Source organism: Nansenia antarctica (assembly GCF_963989245.1).
Source record: "Nansenia antarctica genome assembly, chromosome: 1".
Classification (NCBI taxonomy): Eukaryota; Metazoa; Chordata; class Actinopteri; order Argentiniformes; family Microstomatidae; genus Nansenia; species Nansenia antarctica.
The window spans coordinates 27683517-27703147 of NC_137674.1; the positions used below are offsets into that span (position 1 = coordinate 27683517).

Below are 19631 nucleotides of genomic sequence, written 5' to 3' on the forward strand. Positions count from 1 at the left end.
CAATGACCCATGTCTATTTTCAAAAACTTTTAAGACCTTGATTTTTTCCCCTCAAATTCACAAACTTTCAAGGATTTCAAGGACCCGTGGGAACCCTGCTTATCATAAACATAAGCACCACTAGGCAATAGGCATCGCTTGTTACCTGGGCCCAGGGCTTCAAAACTTTTAATCTACATCAGAATGATCTAGATTCTTTTTTGCGATGCGTTATCAGATCTATCCAACAGATTTCAAGTAGTATTGGGGAAATCAACCTGATCCATCTGATCCTGGATAACATTCTGATCCAGATTAAACGTTGAAATCCTAAGCACTGGTATATAGGCCAGCCAATCAGGTTGAAGGTTGCTGTTTGTAGGTAATTACTAGATAGTAGACTAATACCCATTCATAGTTTCCTATTGAGTAAACACTAACAGTAGGCTACATGTAATACCATGTGTAACATATGAACCATGAACTGGTGCTTCCAGATGTCACAATGCCGTTTGTTTTCATGTGCTTAATAGATTAATAACGTAATATCGTGAGCTTAGAATTATAAGGTTCTATCTCCGTAGTTCAGAGATAATGAGCATCAAAGTTTTTACATTCCATTATGTTTTGTGAGATGGAACCTTTGTATTTTATTAATTACAAATTCAAAAATTTCAACATTTTAAAAATAACACCACACAGGCATTAATAAACATCTACTGGATCAGTTTATGTAAACAAACTCAATTTTGACCAAAAATGGAGATAGAACCTTATAATTCTAACGTCACGATATGTGTTTAATAGGTTAATGTCCGTATTATTTGCCATTCATTCATTAATCATTGTGTGATCCTCTTATGAAATCAATATAAGAAATGTGCCCTGGGAAGAAAAAAAACTGAAACAGATTATGCAATACTGTAGATCAGAGCGTGTGAAACGACGCTGCCAGACAGAGAGACACCATAATAAAGTGTGGGCCAGTAGAGTAGTTAGTTTGTCTCTGGGGCGGTTGGGACCCAGGCAGGACTAGTCGCGACTCGCTAGATGTGACAGCTGAGTATTTGGGTGTAAATTACAGTGACTAGCTGCTGTCTGTGAGAAACGAAACACACTATACACACACCATTCCTCACTGTTGACAATCGCTCTTAAAGGTTGACAAACATTTCAGACTCAGAGAACTGGAACTGTTCTTAAAAGTCAGACACACACACACTCCATCCACCTGAACCTGAACACCTTTACTGAAACCACACAGTCACCCACAACAACCTCGTCATGGCCAACTCGTTCCACTTCCTCATTCCTGCTCCACCTTCCCTTCCACGAGAGAGAGGGGATCTGTGGCGCTTCTATTGACGACTGCGGTCAGCTCAGCTAAACTAAGAACAACAGTAAACACAACAACAACAATAACAACAACAACAACAACAACAACACCTTCTCCTTCTCACCTTTGAGCCACGCCGCGACCCTCTCCGGACTCCACGCAGTGATAGGCTCCATGCTGGGAGTGCTGCCTGCCTGGGATCGCTGCTTCCTTCAGCTCCCGATCGGATTCTTTGCGGGACTCTTTGCAGGAATCAGAGGAAGGAAAAGTTCATCCTGCTGAACGGCACTCCTCCTCCTCCTCCCCCTCCTCCTCCCACCGACAGGTAAGAGTCCCTGGCGGGTCGACCAATGGCAGCGAGCCGTGGCCCGCCGTGATTCAGACGCGCATAATTTCCGTCGCGATCACCGTGGAGCGATGGGAGGGGTGGAACACGACTGGACTGAATCTCGACTCTTCGTGAGCTTAGAATGATACGGTTCTATCTCCGTTTAGGGCAGTTCAGAGATATTGAGCGTCAAAGTTTTTACATTCTTCTATTATGTTTTGTGAGGAGGAACCTTTGTATTTTATTAATTACTAACAAAAAAAAAATCAACATTTTAAAAATAACACCACACAGGCATTTATAAACACCTAATGGATCAGATTATGTAAAAAACTCAATTTTGACCAAAAATGGAGATAGAACCTTATAATTCTAACGTCACGTCTTGGTGCAGAATGTTCTCTTGTTCTTGCGAGGGGTGCTTAGCGGCGCGAGCGGATGGAACGACTAACGCACTGAGGCCAGACTTTATTTATGGACTTAATCCGCTTTCTCAAACTCGCGCTGCCTTGGGGAATAGGCTTCCCATAGCCTTGTTGAGAGAGACACAGTAAATGTGCAGCAAGAAAATAGGTTAAAGTAGGTCTAGGATACATCCACACATGTGTATTCATTCACTCTTATATTAATTAATTTATGCTCACTGTAATGCAATTATAGTGTAATATCCTTGCACCGTCTACAATACATTATGATGTTTTTTTCCCACTTTGCCGTGCATCTGGTTGGATGTCAAACTACATTTCGTTGTCGAAGTACTTATACTGTGTGCAATGACAATAAAGTTGAATCTAATCTAATCTGATCTAACATTCAGAAATAGTTTATACTGTATGATGTTTATTTTCTGTTCACAGTGTGAGTGGGCTTCATTCCAACAGAGGCAACACAGATTGTTTATATTCATGCATGAAATAGTCATTCCAAACCTACTTATAAATATATAATAACAAAAAAAGTTGCACAGTTATCAACCAGATGAGCGCACAGTAGGTGCGCCTTATCCTCATAACAATCCTGAAAAAGACCTCAAAGACGTCCCTCTGAGGTGTGGCGCCCCCTGGTGGTCCTCTCGTTCAACTGACGGAGGACAGACGGAGAGGAGAAAGACAGACGACCCCACCCATGCGTTACAATGAGCCCGTCCTCCGATTTCTACGTCCACCAGCCTCTCCAAAGCTGCATGTGACCAGAAGAACAAGGTGGAGACTGCAGGTGACTGGAGGCCTGATTGGCTCTGACAACAGGTGAGGTCACGGTGCTCTGATAGCAGGTCAAGATGCTCCGGGCGGCCTTTAGAGAGCGCTGAGACCTGGACGTGCTGTGATAGGCTGCCACTCCTGCTCCTTGGCTCCTATTGGCTGCCTGCCATATCAGCATCGGAAGGGAAGGTGGGATTCCCTCTCAGTCTCCATTATCCCAAAATAACATTGATTTTAGATGAACATTTTACAAAACGTACTGTGCAGTTCGGTCGACGCAGAGACTACCCATCTTCCGTCGGAGACTGAAGACCCATCTCTTCAGGTTACACCTTAACTGCTCCTCCTGAGACATCCACTACCCCCCAGCACTGCGTCTCCTGAGACACCCGCTTTTCCCCTTTACTGTGTCCCCTATGACTTCTACTGCCCCCCTTGTACTGTCTCTCTGTTCTCCAGTGTCTATATAAAAAAATAAAAATAACGTTTTCCTTCTATCACTGAGACTGCCAATGGCCCTGGTCCTGAGCTAGATTACTCTTCCTGCTACGACTGGTGGATTGATGATTCATTTGCTTAGCCAAATGTATTGATTGTAAGTCGCTTTGGAATAAGGCGTCTGCTAAATGCCAAAAATGTAAATGTAGAGACCAACATCGGACAGACAGCCACCCCACCTGGGCAGGCTGGTGAATCGGAGGACGGGCTCATTGTAATGCGCAAAATGGAATGAGGAATGGGTTTAATACCATTACAATGAGCCCTGTCCTCCAATTTCTACCTCCACCAGCCTCCCCTTAACCCATGCACTGTAGGTCTAGGGGCGGCTGTGGCGCAGGAGGTAGAGTTGCCGTCTAATGATCACAAGGTTGGCAGATCAGCGGTTCGAGCCCTGGCTGGCCGAAGTCGAAGTGTCGAAGTGTCGAAGTGTCCTTGGGCAAGACACTGAACCCCAAAATTGCTCCCAGTGAGCGGGGCAGCTTGCCGCCATTGGTGTGTGAATGGGTGAATGAGAGGCCGTTGTAAAGCGCTTTGGAGCAGCAAAAAAGGCGCTATATAAGTGCAGTCCATTTACCATTTACAACATGTGTGTATGCAAGATAAAAACAGCAACAGGCTGTAAATGCTTTGTTACTAAATAGTGTCAAAGTCCAGTCCCTTCCATGTTGTCTGTCAGGAAGGCTACTTCCATGTCGGTTAGCATAAGCAAGCACCCACTTATTGTTGTCAAATGCATTTATATTAAATTATTCAGCAGTCATTGATTTGGAAAATGTCAGCGCGCAGTGCGCACCACACTTCACCGTGAGTTACTCCATCCAACTCTTCCTGTGGTTGCTGTGTACCAGGGGAGGCTGGCGGAGGTAGAAATCGGAGGACACGCATGCTCATTGTAATGCATGGAACGGAATGAGGAATGCTATCAACATCCTCGTTCCATTTTCTTATACCGTTCCTCATTCTGTGAGGGTTAGGGTTAGGGTTAGTGTGTGTGTGTATGTGTGTGTGAGAGTGTGTGTGCATGTACCTGCCCTAACAGTACCTTTTACCTGACTAAATACCTGAGACATCAAGTCTGAACCTGCTGGCTGTGCTCAAAAGCAGTGATGGCCACAGCCACAGGCACAGAGGCGACTGGTCTCTCTGGCAGAGAAAACTCTCTCTCTCTCTTTCTCTCTCACTCTTTCTCTCTCCCTCTTTCTCTCTCCATCTAGCTCTCTGTCTCTTGTCCTGATTATTTCCTCCCATAATTCATTCAGAAAAAGCATGTTTCTCTCTCTAGCATATCTCTGGCGCTTAGTCCCGCTTCTGTGTGTGTGTGTGTGTGTGTGTGTGTGTGTGTGTGTGTGTGTGTTAGCAGGCTGGCAAAAGGTCTCTCATCTCTCTCGTCTCTCACCCTCTCTCTCACCTTCTCTCCCCCCCCGCTCTCTCTCTCTCTCTCTCTCCCAACCCATAGCACATTGAGAAAAAGCTTGTCTATACATATCTCTCTCTCTTTATCTCTCTCCTTCTCTCCCAATACCCATAGTTCATTCTCTCACTCTCTATTTTCTAGTCACGTATTCATAATAAGACAATTATCGACTCTACTGATTGCTTCCATGTTACCAGTTCTGATTGGCACACCGCCAAGAATGGATGATTCATATTGCTCTCATAACCTTTTTATCCATAACATATCATGGCCTCACACCTGTGTTGAGTCATGTGTTTATCGTGCCGCTGTATGGTTATGTTATATTATATAATGTTCTCCCATATCAACATGTTCATCCTGTGGATAATCTGGCTGCTTCTAACGGAAACCGTAGGCTAATCGGCTTCTGATGCACTATACACTCACCGAACACTTTATTAGGAACACTACTACTGTACTAATACTGGGTAGGGCATCCGTTTATTAGGAACACTATACTAATACTGGGTAGGGCCTCCCTTTATTAGGAACACTATACTAGGCCACTGAAGAACACTAAACTCATTGTTATGTTCATGAAAACAGTTTGATATGACTTTTGCTTTGTGACATCATGGTGCATCATCATGCTGGAAGTAGCCATTAGAAGATGAGTATATTGTGGCCATGAAGGGTTGAATTTTCAGCAACAATACGCTGTGGCATTCAAGCGATGATTGATTGGTATTAACAGGCCCACAGTGTGCCAACACAGGTGTTCCTAATAAAAAGTGCTTGGTGAGTATAGATCAGACCTGGGCATTGTACGGCCCCCGGGCCGCATGCGGCCCTATGGCTGTCCCTGGCCGGCCCTGTGTGAGGTAAAAAACAACAACATAATAATAGAAATAACATGGCGTCCAGTACAATTGCATTGCTTTTATTTTGAAGGCGACAATTTTTATTTGCAATGTACAGTACGTACGTGTGTATGTGCGTATGTGACTATGTTACACATCTTCATCGTAATGTGCAGTTGGAGAGATACTGAGGAGAAAAATGTCTGCTCTTTAAACAGAGAAAGATTGATGCAGAGTGTAGGGTTTTTAACCCTGCGTGGGACCTGGGTGGGGTCTCATTTATAGAAAGTACTTTGGATCAAATGTTGATCTTACCCGTGTCGACTCGTACGTAGAAAACCACGTCAACGTAGTGATTTATACAATTTCAACGTGAGTCAATTTGACCGTGGAAACGATCGTAGCTCTACGTCGGGTATTGACCTTGCGTTCTCCGGAGAAAAATCCAGTAGCCTATAATTTAGCGCATTAGGCATGTTGAAGGGGAGATGGCGTTGCCTTGACAGCTCCAGAGGAATATAAAGGAAGACTGAAATACAATCATAAACATCAGTTCCCTTTACATCTTGAAGGTCAATAAGGTCAATACCCGACGTAGAGCTACGATCGTTTCCACGGTCAAATTGACTCAAGTTGAAATTGTATAAATCACTACGTTGACGAGGTTTTCTACGTACGACATGGGTAAGATCAACATTTGATCCAAAGTACTTTCTATAAATGAGGCCCCTGATCACAAATATTATTGTGATTACAGTTTATACTGACTGGAAACAATATGATGATTGGAAATGACAGGTAAGAAGAGCGTGTCTGTAAAACCACATGTTAGAAACAGACCAGCCTGTAAAGGGTTAACTCTGTTCCAGGGAGGAGAGCTGTACTGGGAGCAGTGGCGTAGCGCAAAATCCCGGGGCCCCCCCGCAAGGTGTCGGCGGGGGGGTGTCGGCGGGGGCCCTTTGATTTAGCAAAAGGTACAAACAAGTGAGAGCAATAGCCTATAACTAAAACCAAATGGTAGACTACATCAGTAGAATGTATTATAAGTAGAAAAGTACAAGCTTTATTTCTTTTAACAAAGTGTGGTGTGCACAGCAGTGCGATATCTGTAAACATACAACCTGTAGACCAGGGGTAGGCAACCTTTTTGATATGAAGTGCCATTTTTAAATGTTCTTGTTAGTCAGTGTGCCAACCACAATATCAACATTAATTATGACTCGACATCAAACCAAACCAAACAGACCAACAGATCTGCAATTTTATTCCACAACATGAACAACAATTTTCAGCAAAGAGCTATGTATGCAAAGCCATGTATGCTAAATAAACCTACAAATGTAACTAACTGAAACTTGAACAAAATTACCAACATAACATCTAAGACAACTAAACTTTGTGATGCGTAGCACAACTTTAAGCAAATTGGAGCGCTCAATTTCTACCAAAGTTGCTAACTGCGCTCCCTATGGTTATCATTTTAATAAGTAGGCCTAACTGGAGGGTGATTATACAAGGGTCTTACTTGTATGAATTATAATTTATATTTATATAATTATTTGGTTGTTACTTACATTTTATTCTTTTATTCCAACCACAACAAACATATATTTTTTTGGGGTTGCAAAGAGCTATGTATGCAAAGCCATGTAAACAGTCCTAACAATCAATGTCGTGATCCCTGGCCCTGTTTTCCTTTGCTCAACTCCATTATCTGGGGGTGGTACTTGGTCACTTTAAGTTGCACACAATTAATGCAACCGCTCCCCTCTGTTTCCCGACCATGGCAGGGGCACCATCTGTTGTCACTGCAAAAATCCTGCTAATGTCAATCCCTCGCTCCACAAAATGCTCGATAAGAACTTTAGCGATGTCCTCACCTTTTGTTGTTTCTGGCATTGGTTTTAGGCAGCAGAGCTCCTCCCTTACAGCAGAATCACAGTATCTTGCTATGACAGCCAGACGTGGCATGTCATTCACATCTACGCTCTCATCAAGTGCGAGGCTAAACACCGTCGCATCTTTCAAACCAGCGGTCTGCTGCGCTTTCACGTTTTCTGCCATTTCTCCTATTCTTCGTTCCACACTTCTGTCTGACACTGGGATGTCTTTTATTCTTGATTTTATTGTGTCTTTGTTTGATAAGCCTTCAAACAAAACATCTGAGCTACAGAGGAAAGCCTCCTTAATATATTCTCCATCAGTGAATGGCTTTCCACGTTTCGCAATGCAATGAGCAATGCGAAAGCTTGCTTCAGTTGCGTGATTTTTAGCAGTGGCAAATGCTTTAAAGGTGCTGGCCTGCTTCCCATACCTTGACACAGCACGTCTTATTGATTCGGCCTTGTCTGCTTCATCCTTGAACGACTTGAGTTATATTGATACAAGTATCGAATCGAATTCAGAATTTTACTTTGAAAATTGGCGCCAGAATACGGCTCTCGTGGAGTGGATGAGACACTAGGGCTGCATTCGTAAATTCGCCCTGAGAGCGCCGGAGCGTCCCTGAGACTGCCTCTAGTCCAGTCATGTCAAAGTCAAATACACAGGGGGCCAACATTTAAAAATGGTACAAGTGGAGGGCCGGGCTGGTTCAATGTTTATTAAAACTCGCAATTATTGCACATATTGAACCAATACCAATAACACAGCCTATATTGCACTTAACATTAATCATTACATTAAATTAAGTAAAACATAAATAAAATCAGTTGCAATATTTTCTCACGGCTCTTTCAGTAATACATTGAAAACGTTTTATTTTTTATTTTTTTTAACAGGTAAACAGCTAAATGTAATTTCATTCAAAGCTCAATGGCAAGATAAATGCAAAAATGAAACAGCATGCATTAAAAACAAATCAGTGTGCTGCTCCGATCCTCACCAATGACTGTCTTCTATAATAAAATTAGAAAAGTTAGTGCAAACTTGCAAAAGTGCAAAACAGTTGCATTAATTTCTTAGGCAACATGTCCCTGGGTCCATTCAACTGGAGAAAAATAAAATAATTCCCTTCAAAGAAATATCAAGTCCAAGTCCTTTCTGCTCACTTGTCTGAGGCTGAGCCCGATACTTGGTGTCTCATCTTGAGTACAAGTTCATTAATGTTTGGGGTCAGGCTCTGAGCTGAGGAAATCCTCAGGATTGAGTTCAGATGTTCATCACTAAGACGACTCCTTTGTGATGTTTTGTTTAGTTTCATCAACGAAAACAGTTGTTCACACACGTATGTGCTGCCAAACATAGACGGCGTGCGAGCAACTTGGGTGCGCAGCTCAGGCATTGTGTCGGGGATGAAACGAGCAAACTCAGCAGCGCCACGGACTCATATTTTGCCTTCAATGTGTCATTACACTGGAGCTCAATCAGCGCCATTTGGAGATTTGCTGGTGCACTTTCCACGTCAACTGCAAATGGATTGCTGAGCAGTTGAAAGCCTGCTTTTTTGGGCTTCAAAGTCGGAAAATCTCCGCCTGAATTCGGCAGCAAGTATGCCGAGTTTGTCAGCAAACTGTACTCGGGAACACTCGGGAATTGACGGCGATGTTTCGGCCTCCACTGTGACTGTGCTTCTGCTGCTCATGACGAGTACTGAAGTGAAGAGAAGACGCGGGGTCGCGCTCGCTCGCGGGCACTCGGTACGCGCCAATGCATCTTGGGACTTGTAGTATTATGGTGCTGCGGGCACATATACTGCGGGCCGGTTTTAATAGTAATTAAATATCATCCCGCGGGCAAGAGAGAACTCATTCACGGGCCTGATCCTACTTGGTCCCATTGTGACATTGAACCCAGTGTGCGCGAATTTACGAACGTAAAAAACACAACATAAAAAAATAAATTAAAAAAAACTCCCATTCTCGCACTTATTGATTAGCTGTCGCGTGCCACTGTTTAAGCTGTCACGTGCCACTGCTGGCACGCGTGCCATAGGTTGCCGACCCCTGCTGTAGACTCTCCGCTAAGGGTTGCCAGATGGGATTGAGAATTTCCAACCTAACCAATCTAAAAACAGCTAAATCCACCAAAAACCAGCCCATCTGGCAACCCTGTCTCCGCTGCATCAGAGTGTACTTGTTGCGCATAATAGGCCAGGGTTTGTCAAATCCTTTGTTGGACATCTCGTTTCTTAAGTCCTGGTATATTGTGGCATTTCTTTACTGTTTGCCATCTGGTCTAGGAATACCCAGGGAGACGCAGACAGCAGAAGTAGAATAGAAGAATAGAAAAAGAAACAGCTATATATAGCCTAACCATGCTGAATTATGTACCTGTATGATGCACTGACAGCCTGTGACTGTGAACCTGGCCGGACCCTGCCCTTCTGCCTGAGTTTGAGTAGGATGCTGCCCAAATAAATGTTATTGTTTACTGCTGTACGCTTTCGTGGTATTATATTGTGTGAATTATCATCTGTATGTTGTTTTTCTTTCACTCGACTAACCGCCGAGATAATACTTGAGACATGTACTTCCGTAAACATTCTTTTTTTATTTGATTTTTTTACAATATCAGACCGACAGTCCCACATATAGCGGCTATAATGTCCGAATAGAGAATCTAACACCACCTAAAGAATGCTTATTGTACTTGTATCAAGTTGCAGTAACACTGGCCTCCACAGTGGTGCTGCTAGCAACAGGTGCATCAACGACGTTTGTCCCTGACCCAGTGCTAATCGCATCCATACCCGCGTCTCAGAAGCTGCATTGGGTAAAAGAAAATATGACATTTTTCGAAGTTTCGCTGAATTTTGTTCCTTTTTATAGGAAAGTTCCCGTTTTTGCGCACCGCTGAGGTATTTTCGCTTGCTCATTTTCCTTGTGTCTCGCTGCCTATGTGTGACGTCAAAGTCATGTTGCTATTGGATACGGCTAACTATGTATATCTTTTTAAATAAAGGCCTATATATTACAATTAAGGTTGACACAATGAAGGGCCACTTATTTTCTTTGTTTTATATTTTCAAAAATTTAAATTCAGGGCTGAAGATGAGTCCCCTGACGAACCTGGACAAGTGCCTTGTGACGTCTGCACTGGGACGAAGGTCAAGGCTCTGAAGTCCTGCCTGGTGTGTCAGACCTCTTACTGTGAGACTCACCTGGAGCCTCATCAGAGAGTCGCAGCCTTAAAGAGACACAAGCTGATCGACCCTGTGGAGAACCTGGAAGACAGGATGTGTAAGAAGCACGACAGACTCCTGGAGCTGTTCTGTAGGCGTGACCAGACGTGTGTGTGTCAGTTCTGCACTGAGACAGACCACAAGACCCATGACACCGTCCCCATAGAGGAGGAGTATGGAGAGAGGAAGGCTCAGCTGGGGAAGACAGAGGCAGATGTTCAGCAGATGATCCAGGAGCGACTGCAGAAGGTTTCAGAGATCAAACACTCAGTAGATCTTAGTCAGAAAGATGCACAGAGAGAGAAAGCAGACAGCGTACAGGTCTTCACTGCTCTGGTGGACTCCATGAAGAGAAGCCAGGCTGAGCTCCTTGACGTGATCGAGGAGAAGCAGAAAGCAGCAGAGAGGCGGGCTGAAGGGCTGATTAAAGAGCTGGAGCAGGAGATCACTGAGCTACAGAGGAGAAGCACTGAGCTGGAGCAGCTCTCACACATCGAGGACCACCTCCACCTCCTCCAGAGCTTCCCCTCCCTGTCCACCCCTCCACACACCAAGGACTGGTCTGAGGTCAGGGTTCACAGTGATCTCTATGTGGGGACTGTGAGGAGAGCTGTGTCTCAGCTGGAGGAGACGCTTATGAGTGAAGTGGAGAAGTTGTGCGATGTTGAGCTGAAGATGATTCAGCAGTATGCAGTGGACGTGACTCTGGACCCTCATACAGCACATCCCCGTCTCATTCTGTCTGAGGATGGGAAACAAGTTAGAGATGGAGACACAAGAAAGAATCTCCCTGATAACATAGGGAGGTTTTCCCGGGTTGTCTCTGTCTTGGGAAAGGAGGGTTTCTCCTCAGGGAGGTTTTACTATGAAGTGGAGGTGGATGAGAAGACTGGCTGGTCTCTAGGAGTGGCCAGAGAGTCCATCAACAGGAAGGGGGGTATCACACTGGACACTGAGGATGGATGCTGGACTGTCTGGTTGATGAATGGAAAGTACTGGGCATGCGCTGACCCCTGGGTCCCCCTGTCCCTGAGAGAGAAGCCCCAGAAGGTGGGGGTGTTTGTGGCTTACGAGGAGGGTCTCTTTTTATGATTTGGAGGCCAGGTCTCTGATCTACTCTTTCACTGGCTGCACCTTCACTGAGAAACTCTATCCATACTTCTGCCCTGGCCTGAATAAGGGTGGTGAAAATTCTGGCCCTCTAATCATCTCTCCTGTCAATCACGCTGACTGACCAAGCAGTAAAATAAGCATTTAGATTCATCTTTATCTGTTGTCACTCATTAGGAATGATTATGGTATATTTCCCCACACAGAGTAATTTCTGAGCTGGTTATGGTTTGTTATCATAGTTTGTGCTCTCAGTGTGTCTGCTAGAGATGGTGAATATGGTAAACATTACCCGTTCATACTCTTTTTTCTGAAAATTTTGACCAATTAATAACTCAAACTAAAAAAGATCTCCTGAGATGGAACAAGCTTCCTCTAACACTTACAGGTAGGATTAACTCTGTAAAAATGACAATACTCCCCAAATTCCTATATTTATTTCAGTCAATCCCTATATTCTTACCAAAATCGTTTTTTCAAAATCTAAACAAACTGATCTCTTCGTTCATTTGGGCAGACAAGCGGCCAAGAATCAATATAAGGATACTACAGGATCAGAAACAGAACGGCGGCCTTGCGCTCCCCAACTTTTTATACTATTATTGGGCAGCAAACATCCATAAGCTCCTTTACTGGTACCATACCTCAGAGGCCCCATGGTATGTAATAGAGGAAACATCTTGTACAGGAACCTCGCTATCTGCTCTGCTATGTTCTCCCTATCCCTCTACTCCTGTTTCACGATACTCAAAGAATCCTATTGTCATAGCTTCTCTGAAAAGTTGGTTCCAATTCCGTCGCTACTTTAAATTCTCCCCCACTTCAACTTTAGGACCAGTCTCCGCAAACCATGTGTTCCCACCATCCACGATAGATACCGCCTTCTCATTATGGAAGAGGAAGGGAATAAGAAATATTAGGGATCTGTACTATGAGGGAATTTTCTCCACATTTGAACACTTACTGGACAAATACAATCTGCCACGGCACCATCAATTCCGATACTTCCAGATCCGCAATTTTGTTAAATCCCAATTCCCAGAATTTCCTTCAGTACCGGCCCTGTCACCATGGGAAGAATTATTCAAACTTAAACCCTCGAACAACTCACACATTTCTCATATTCATGGTCTTCTTATGACTTTTGGGGAACAAATCCCCCTCAAATCTAGATCAGCCTGGGAAGAGGAGTTGGGAAGGAGTTTCGAGGATGACTGGTGGAGGGAGGCAATTAGTAGAATCAATTCTACTACTTCATGTGCAAGACTGGGCCTCATCCAATTCAAGGTGTTCCACAGGCTCCACTATTCTAAAGCCAGACTGACAGAAATATTCCCAGAACTGGATGACAAATGTGATCGGTGTAGCCACACCCCCGCCAACCTTAGTCACATGTTTTACTTTTGTCCCAAATTGCAACCATTTTGGGAAACATTTTTCAGGACTCTGTCAACTATTTGGGGTGTAGATTTACAACCCTGCCCTCAGATATCCATTTTCGGAGTCCCCAAAACCATCCTCAACCTAAATAATATTCAGAAAGATGTAATATCATTCTCTTCTCTCATAGCTCGGAGAAGAATCCTTTTATATTGGAAGTCCACTAGCCCCCCAACAATCAAGTCATGGATAGAGGACATGATGACATTTATAAAACTGGAAAAAATTAAATTTACACTTAGGGGTTCCTCTCGGAACTTTCTTGCCAGATGGCAACCATTTTTGTCACATATAGACAACATGTCTGAACTTCCAGAGTAATTTTTTCTTTCTACACTCTGTTTTCCTGTAATTATCAATTATTATTATTTTTTTTAACATTTTTGCTCTCACCAACTCATTTTCATTTTTAGACCCCTCTGAGCAATCTTTTCTCTTTTTTCTTCTTTCTTTCTTTCCTTCCTTCTTTCGTTTTCTCTTGTTTTCTCTTGTTTTTTCTTTTTTTCTCTTAGGTATTTAGACTATAATTTGTCTTCAAATAATGTGATATGCTTGCATTGTATGTACTTATGTGTAAAGAAAATAATAAAAAATCTATATATTTTTTTTTTTTTAAAAGAGATGGTGAATATGCAGCAGCAATGTCAGATACAGCCCAGCCTCTCCAGCCTCATAAGAAGATAATATGACTATATACATGAGACTGTTTGACTTCTCAGGGTGTTCACATTATTATAAATCAGATGCTCTCAACATACTGTATTTTCATTATTAGCTAGTTGTATGCATAAGTATTTGGAGGATTTTGAGTGTAATGAATACTGGGTGTGTACAGAGTGAAATTGAGGATGTTCAGACAATTAAATTTACTTGGATTGATCAGATCCATTGATTACATTAATAATCAGTCTAGTCCAGGTCCCAGAGCTTTAGGACGGTGATGTGAGGTAGCAGACTGGCTGTCTGGCTTATTAAAACACAAACACAAGTTGTCCCTCAGTCTCTGTATGTGTGTGACGTAATTACATTTAACAGAATGTACGTTTGATAATAATGTTATTGATTTAATGGCTTGCAAAGGGAATCGGATATGATTGAACAGTTTAATAAAGGTGACTGTGATTGTATGATACACATCTTCTGTACTTGATGTTATAAGTTTGTCTACTGGTCCAGTCTACTGGTTCAGCCTACTGGTTCAGTCTACTGGTTCAGTCTACTGGTTCAGTCTACTGGTTCAGCCTACTGGTTCAGCCTACTGGTTCAGTCTACTGGTTCAGCCTACTGGTTCAGCCTACTGGTTCAGTCTACTGGTCCAGCCTACTGGTTCAAATCAAATCAAATCAAATTGTATTTATATAGTGCATTTCTTACAAGATGCAACTCAATGCGCTTCACATAATGAACATTCTCAGTCAATCAATCAATCAATACTGACAGAGCCGCAAGCAGGCAAAAGTAAAAACCTGTACACTATGTAGCCAGGAACTGGTTCAGTCTACTGGTTCAGGCGACTGGTTCAGTCTACTGGTCCAGTCTACTGGTTCAGTCTACTGGTTCAGTCTACTGGTTCAGTCTACTGGTTCAGCCTACTGGTTCAGTCTACTGGTTCAGCCTACTGGTTCAGTCTACTGGTCCGGCCTACTGGTTCGGCCCTCCACAAGAGTCCTGGTTTCTCATGTGGCCCATTGTGAAAATTAATTGCCCACCCCTGGTATAGATTATATTATAGATTTGATTATAGACTTGTTTCTCCTTCTTTGTAAGCGTGGAAATCTCAGTGAAAAGATCCATCTATGTGTCAGTGGAGGTAGAGGGGAGGCTGGTGGCATTACAATGAGCCTATCCTCCAATGTCTACCTCCACCAGCCTCAAACCTCCCCTTTCCACTCCTCTCTCTCTCCTCTTCTCCCTATCTACTCATCTGTCTCTGTCTCTCTCTCTCTGTCTCTCTCTCTCTCTCTCTCTCTCTCTCTCTCTCTCTCTCTCTCTCTCTCTCTCTTCTCCCTATGTCTCTCTCTCTCTCCTCTTCTCCCTATCTACTCATCTGTCTCTGTCTCTGTCTCTCTCTCTCTCTCTCTCTCTCTCTCTCTCTCTCTCTCTCTCTCTCTCTCTCCTCTTCTCCCTATCCACTCGTTTCTCCTCCAGACTGAGTCAGATTGAAAATGAGGTTAAACAACAGTGTCAGCTTGCTCCCATTCTGTCTGCTGTTTGGAGAGTCTATCTTTTTCTTTATCTCTCTCTCTTCTCTCTCTCTCTCCCTCAGTTTATCTTGGTCCAGACGTCTCTCTAGTGTCTCAGTGTCCTGCACTGTCTGTTTCTGTTTGTCGCAGAAAAACTAGAACAAATAAAGAAAAAAACGACTGCCTTTGACAGCCTTCTGACAATCCCCTTCCCTCCACCGCCCCCCTCCTCTTCCCCATCTCCCCTCCTCCCCTCCCCCCCCTCTTGTGTAGATAGTCTGATAACACCCAGCAGAGAGAGCCCCCCCCCTCCCCCTCCTCCCCTCTGGTGTAGATAGTCTGATAATACCCAGCAGAGAGAGCCTTGCTCCGTCTTGCACGGAGGAGCCCGTGACTCATACCCCTTTACCCATGATCCTTCACTGCTGTCAGGGGGAGGGAGGGGGGGGGGAGTCCCCCTCGGATCCCTCCGCAGTCGATGGGGAACACCTCTGAGTCACCCTGCCCCTCCCCCCTCATCCCCCCTCCTCCCGCCGGGCCTTGGCTGTGATAGGCTGCTGTGATTGGCTGGCTGCTGTGAGTGGCTGCTGTGAGTGGCTGCTGTGATTGGCTGCTGTGATGCCTTGGCCTTGAATGAAGCTCATTAAGAGACAAACGGAGGATCCCACCATTCACAGGGCAGATTTGTGCAGAGTGCTCGGTGACAACGGAACAACACAGGGATTAGAGATGATCTCATTATGTGTGCAGGCTCCCACTGCGCCCAGACCTTGACACAACAGGGGAGGCCGGCCCAGGCAGACAATCGGAGGACGGGGTCGTTGGAATGAGGAATTCCAATTAGGAACATTCCGTACCATGCATTATAATGAGCCCCGTCCTCCGATTTCTACTTTCGCCAGCCTCCCCTGGTGCAGAGAGGGTCATCTGTATTTGGTACCATTCCTCATTCTGTTCCAGGCATGACAATGAGCCTTGCTCTCCGATATCTACCTCCACCAGCCGCCCCCCCCCCGCCCCCCGCCGTCTCCACTGCTTTCCTCTGATTAGATCAGAGTACGGAGAGGCCTGTGATCAGAGGAGAGGAGGGGAGGGGGGGGAGGGGAGGGAAGGAGCGGAGGGGTGAGGAGAGGAGAGGGGAGGGGAGGAGAGGAGAGGAGAGGGGAGGAGAGGAGAGGACAGGAGAGGAGAGGACAGGAGAGGAGAAGATGACAGACACTCTATCCGACCAGATGCTCCACAGAGAGAGGTAGATCTGTTAGTAACCAGCATCAATCACCCAGACAACCAAGTTAACGACCGTTCAGAGTCTACGCCTCCACTCTGACACACTGGGTGTGATGGATGGTCTGTGGTCAGAGTGTGGTCAGGGTGTGGTCAGGGTGTGGTCAGGGTGTGTTCAGGCTGTGGTCAGGGTGTGGTCAGGTTGTGGTCAGGCTGTGGTCAGGGTGTGGTCAGGATGTGGTCAGGCTGTGGTGAGGGTGTGTTCAGGGTGTGTTCAGGGTGTGGTCAGGGTGTGGTCAGGGTGTGGTCCGGGTGTGGTCAGGGTGTGATGGATGGTCTGTGGTCAGGGTGTGGTCAGGCTGTGGTCAGGCTGTGGTCAGGGTGTGGTCAGGGTGTGGTCAGGGTGTGGTCAGAGTGTGGTCAGGGTGTGGTCATGCTGTGGTCAGGGTGTGGTCAGAGTAGAGAAGGAGAGGAGGGGACGAGGGTACATTCAAGGCAGAATGCCTCACTGTGAAAGACTCCTTGTGCAATTACCACAGATCAAACAAGAGAGAGAGAGAGAGAGAGATAAACACACAGGTGTACACCCTCCTCACCCACCAGTGCATTCACGGAACTGCCCCCCCCCCCCCCCCCCACCTCAATTAACTCCTCCATACCCCTCAGACCTCCTCACACACCCTCCGTTCTACTGCCACCAACCTCCTCAAGACCCCCAGGACCAAGCTCCGCACCATGGGGGATCGGGCTTTCTGCTTGGCTGCTCCCAGGCTGTGGTATGCTCTCCCTGACCACCTATGGGGTGGATGCTCTGCTCTGTGGATGCTTTTAAACGAGGCCTTAAAACCTACCTTTTTAATAGAGCCTTTTATTAGCCTTTTTTAATTGAAAATGTTTATTGTTTTATCTTTCTTCTTGTTTTTAATCTGCAGCTTTTTGAGATTTCTTTATGTAAAGTGCATTACAAATAAAATGTATTATTATTATTATTACTGTTTGTGAGCCACCATTAAACACAGACAGTCATACTGCCTCAGTTGAGCCATAAAATGCTAGACTCTCCTCTAAGACAGTCGCTCACGTTAACACACCTCTCTCTCCCAGTAACACGTACTGTATATCTGGGTGAGTTGCAGATGCATTATGGGCCGTTAACATCAGTGAGACGCTTTCAGAGGTCTGGACCGCTTAGCCTTTCTCTGCTCGTTTTAATTTCCTGTCAAATTGAAGTCATAATTGTGATAACAGATCGGTCTTAACCACTCTCCCCTCCGGTGGAGGCACTGTAGTTGCCAATAGTAACCAAAGTCAGTTAAGAGCTCAGCGATGGAGGAGAGAGAGAGAGAGAGAGAGAGAGAGAGAGAGAGAGAGAGAGAGAGGTTTTGTAGCCAACAATAATGATAATGATAATCATAATCATAAATCATAATGATAATGTATGAATTCACGGTGTGGTGCGTTCTGTGCAACACTTGGCAATGCTCAAAATAATTCCCACACACTCCTATACGCCCACCGGAACATGGAATATAATTTTTCAGTTGAGTTGAAGAGTCAACCTGACTGACCTCCAACCTCTGACATGAGCAGCTAGAGGCTCTACTTACTACTTACTGGAACTGGTCCATTATACCATCAGCTACCATCAAAGCCTGTCCTTCCTCCTCCAGCTCATCATCATCATTATCATCCTCATCACTACCACCAGTATCATCATCATCATCATCATCATCTTCCTCCTTCATCAACATCACCATCTTCCTTTTAGGGTTAGGTGCTACGTCGACTTGGTACATGCTGGCATGTCTACCCTAACCCTACCCCTAACCCTAGCACCCTAGTAGCACCTAACCCTAACCCTAGTTTTCCCACATGTACCGTATTCCCACATGTACCGTAACATCCATACTACTACGGTCATAAATCTATTGTTTGGCGCATTCCATATCCCGGACCTGCAGTTCCCCCGCGCGGCCGGAGGAGGGCGTGAAACCATCTGGGCGGACCCAGAAGACAGGGGGGCTGGCTGATAACAGCCAAGAGTCCTCCGATAGCAGGTCTGGTTCACACACACACACACACACACACTGCTCGCTACGCTGACTGACCCAGCGGTAGAACTAGGTCCCGACACCTCCCGGGAATATTGTCTGAGACCAAACTGGGAACGACGCGTTAGATAAAAACGAGCGGTGGTGACACGTTGTTCGTTTATCGACATATCTATATCTATCTATTTTTTGGAAGAGGGAGATTATTGTATAGTAAACGGGTTTGGAAGCGGGGCAGTAACCTGTCGCAACAACGGAGATTTATTCCTACTGACCGTGGAGTTATTCTTATTACAAACCCTCTGTCTCTCTTCGCCGGAGGAGGAATCGCATCGACGACGTCGTTTCAACGGGATTATAATTGTTTGTAAATCTGTGTGTGTGTGACGAGACCACGGGAGCGTCCTGTAACCGGGGGGTGAAGTGACAAATTATATTCCGATCGGATTTGTAGTCTGATTAATTCCGCATCATTCATATCTCCCTCGTCCACTCGGGTAGTAATAGGTTCTTTCGGGAGACCTCCGGTCCGGACCCAGACCCAGACCCTACCACCAGATAAACCTGGACGGAGTCAACTTGTGTTTCTGCGCCTGAGACTCAACTCCCTACCGGTCCTGCAGACATGCCGCTCGCCCAGCTGGCAGAACCCTGGCCCAAAATGGAGCTGATCGAGCTGGAGACGGAGGTAAGGAACGAGCCGGTGAAGTACCGAGGTTGATCATGAACGTTGACATGAAACGGGTTAGAATAAATGTCAATATCTCATGAACACTCCCCCCCCCCCCCCCCCCGTGGGTTCAAGTGCAGGTTGAGACGTGTGTGAGTGACACTTTTTAGTTACAAAAAGTAGCCCGTCAATTGGCAACATTATGACAATTGTCTAGGTATGTTTGCAA

General features: G+C 45.1%; 2 protein-coding genes and 1 pseudogene across 3 annotated transcripts in view; 2 read left to right on the forward strand and 1 right to left on the reverse strand.

The window, feature by feature from the left end:
- The window catches only part of cnksr1 (connector enhancer of kinase suppressor of Ras 1), a 38800-nt gene extending 37265 nt beyond the window's left edge, over positions 1-1535 (reverse strand). Inside the window, exon 1 of the mRNA XM_080546308.1 lies at positions 1440-1535. Coding sequence (XP_080402434.1) covers positions 1440-1491 — 52 coding nt within the window. The 5' untranslated portion in view covers positions 1492-1535. The remainder of the gene's footprint in view (positions 1-1439) is intronic.
- A 4845-nt stretch (positions 1536-6380) lies between these two features.
- LOC308172435 (E3 ubiquitin-protein ligase TRIM21-like) lies at positions 6381-11958 on the forward strand (annotated as a pseudogene). The gene is made up of 3 exons: positions 6381-6400; positions 10586-10994; positions 11112-11958. The product of its transcript is annotated as an E3 ubiquitin-protein ligase TRIM21-like (transcript).
- A 7399-nt stretch (positions 11959-19357) lies between these two features.
- Positions 19358-19631, forward strand: part of rps6ka1 (ribosomal protein S6 kinase a, polypeptide 1) — a gene marked incomplete at both ends in the record, with an annotated part of 48554 nt that continues 48280 nt past the window's right edge. Inside the window, one exon of the mRNA XM_080546273.1 lies at positions 19358-19420. Within this exon, the coding sequence (XP_080402399.1) occupies positions 19358-19420 (63 nt within the window). The remainder of the gene's footprint in view (positions 19421-19631) is intronic.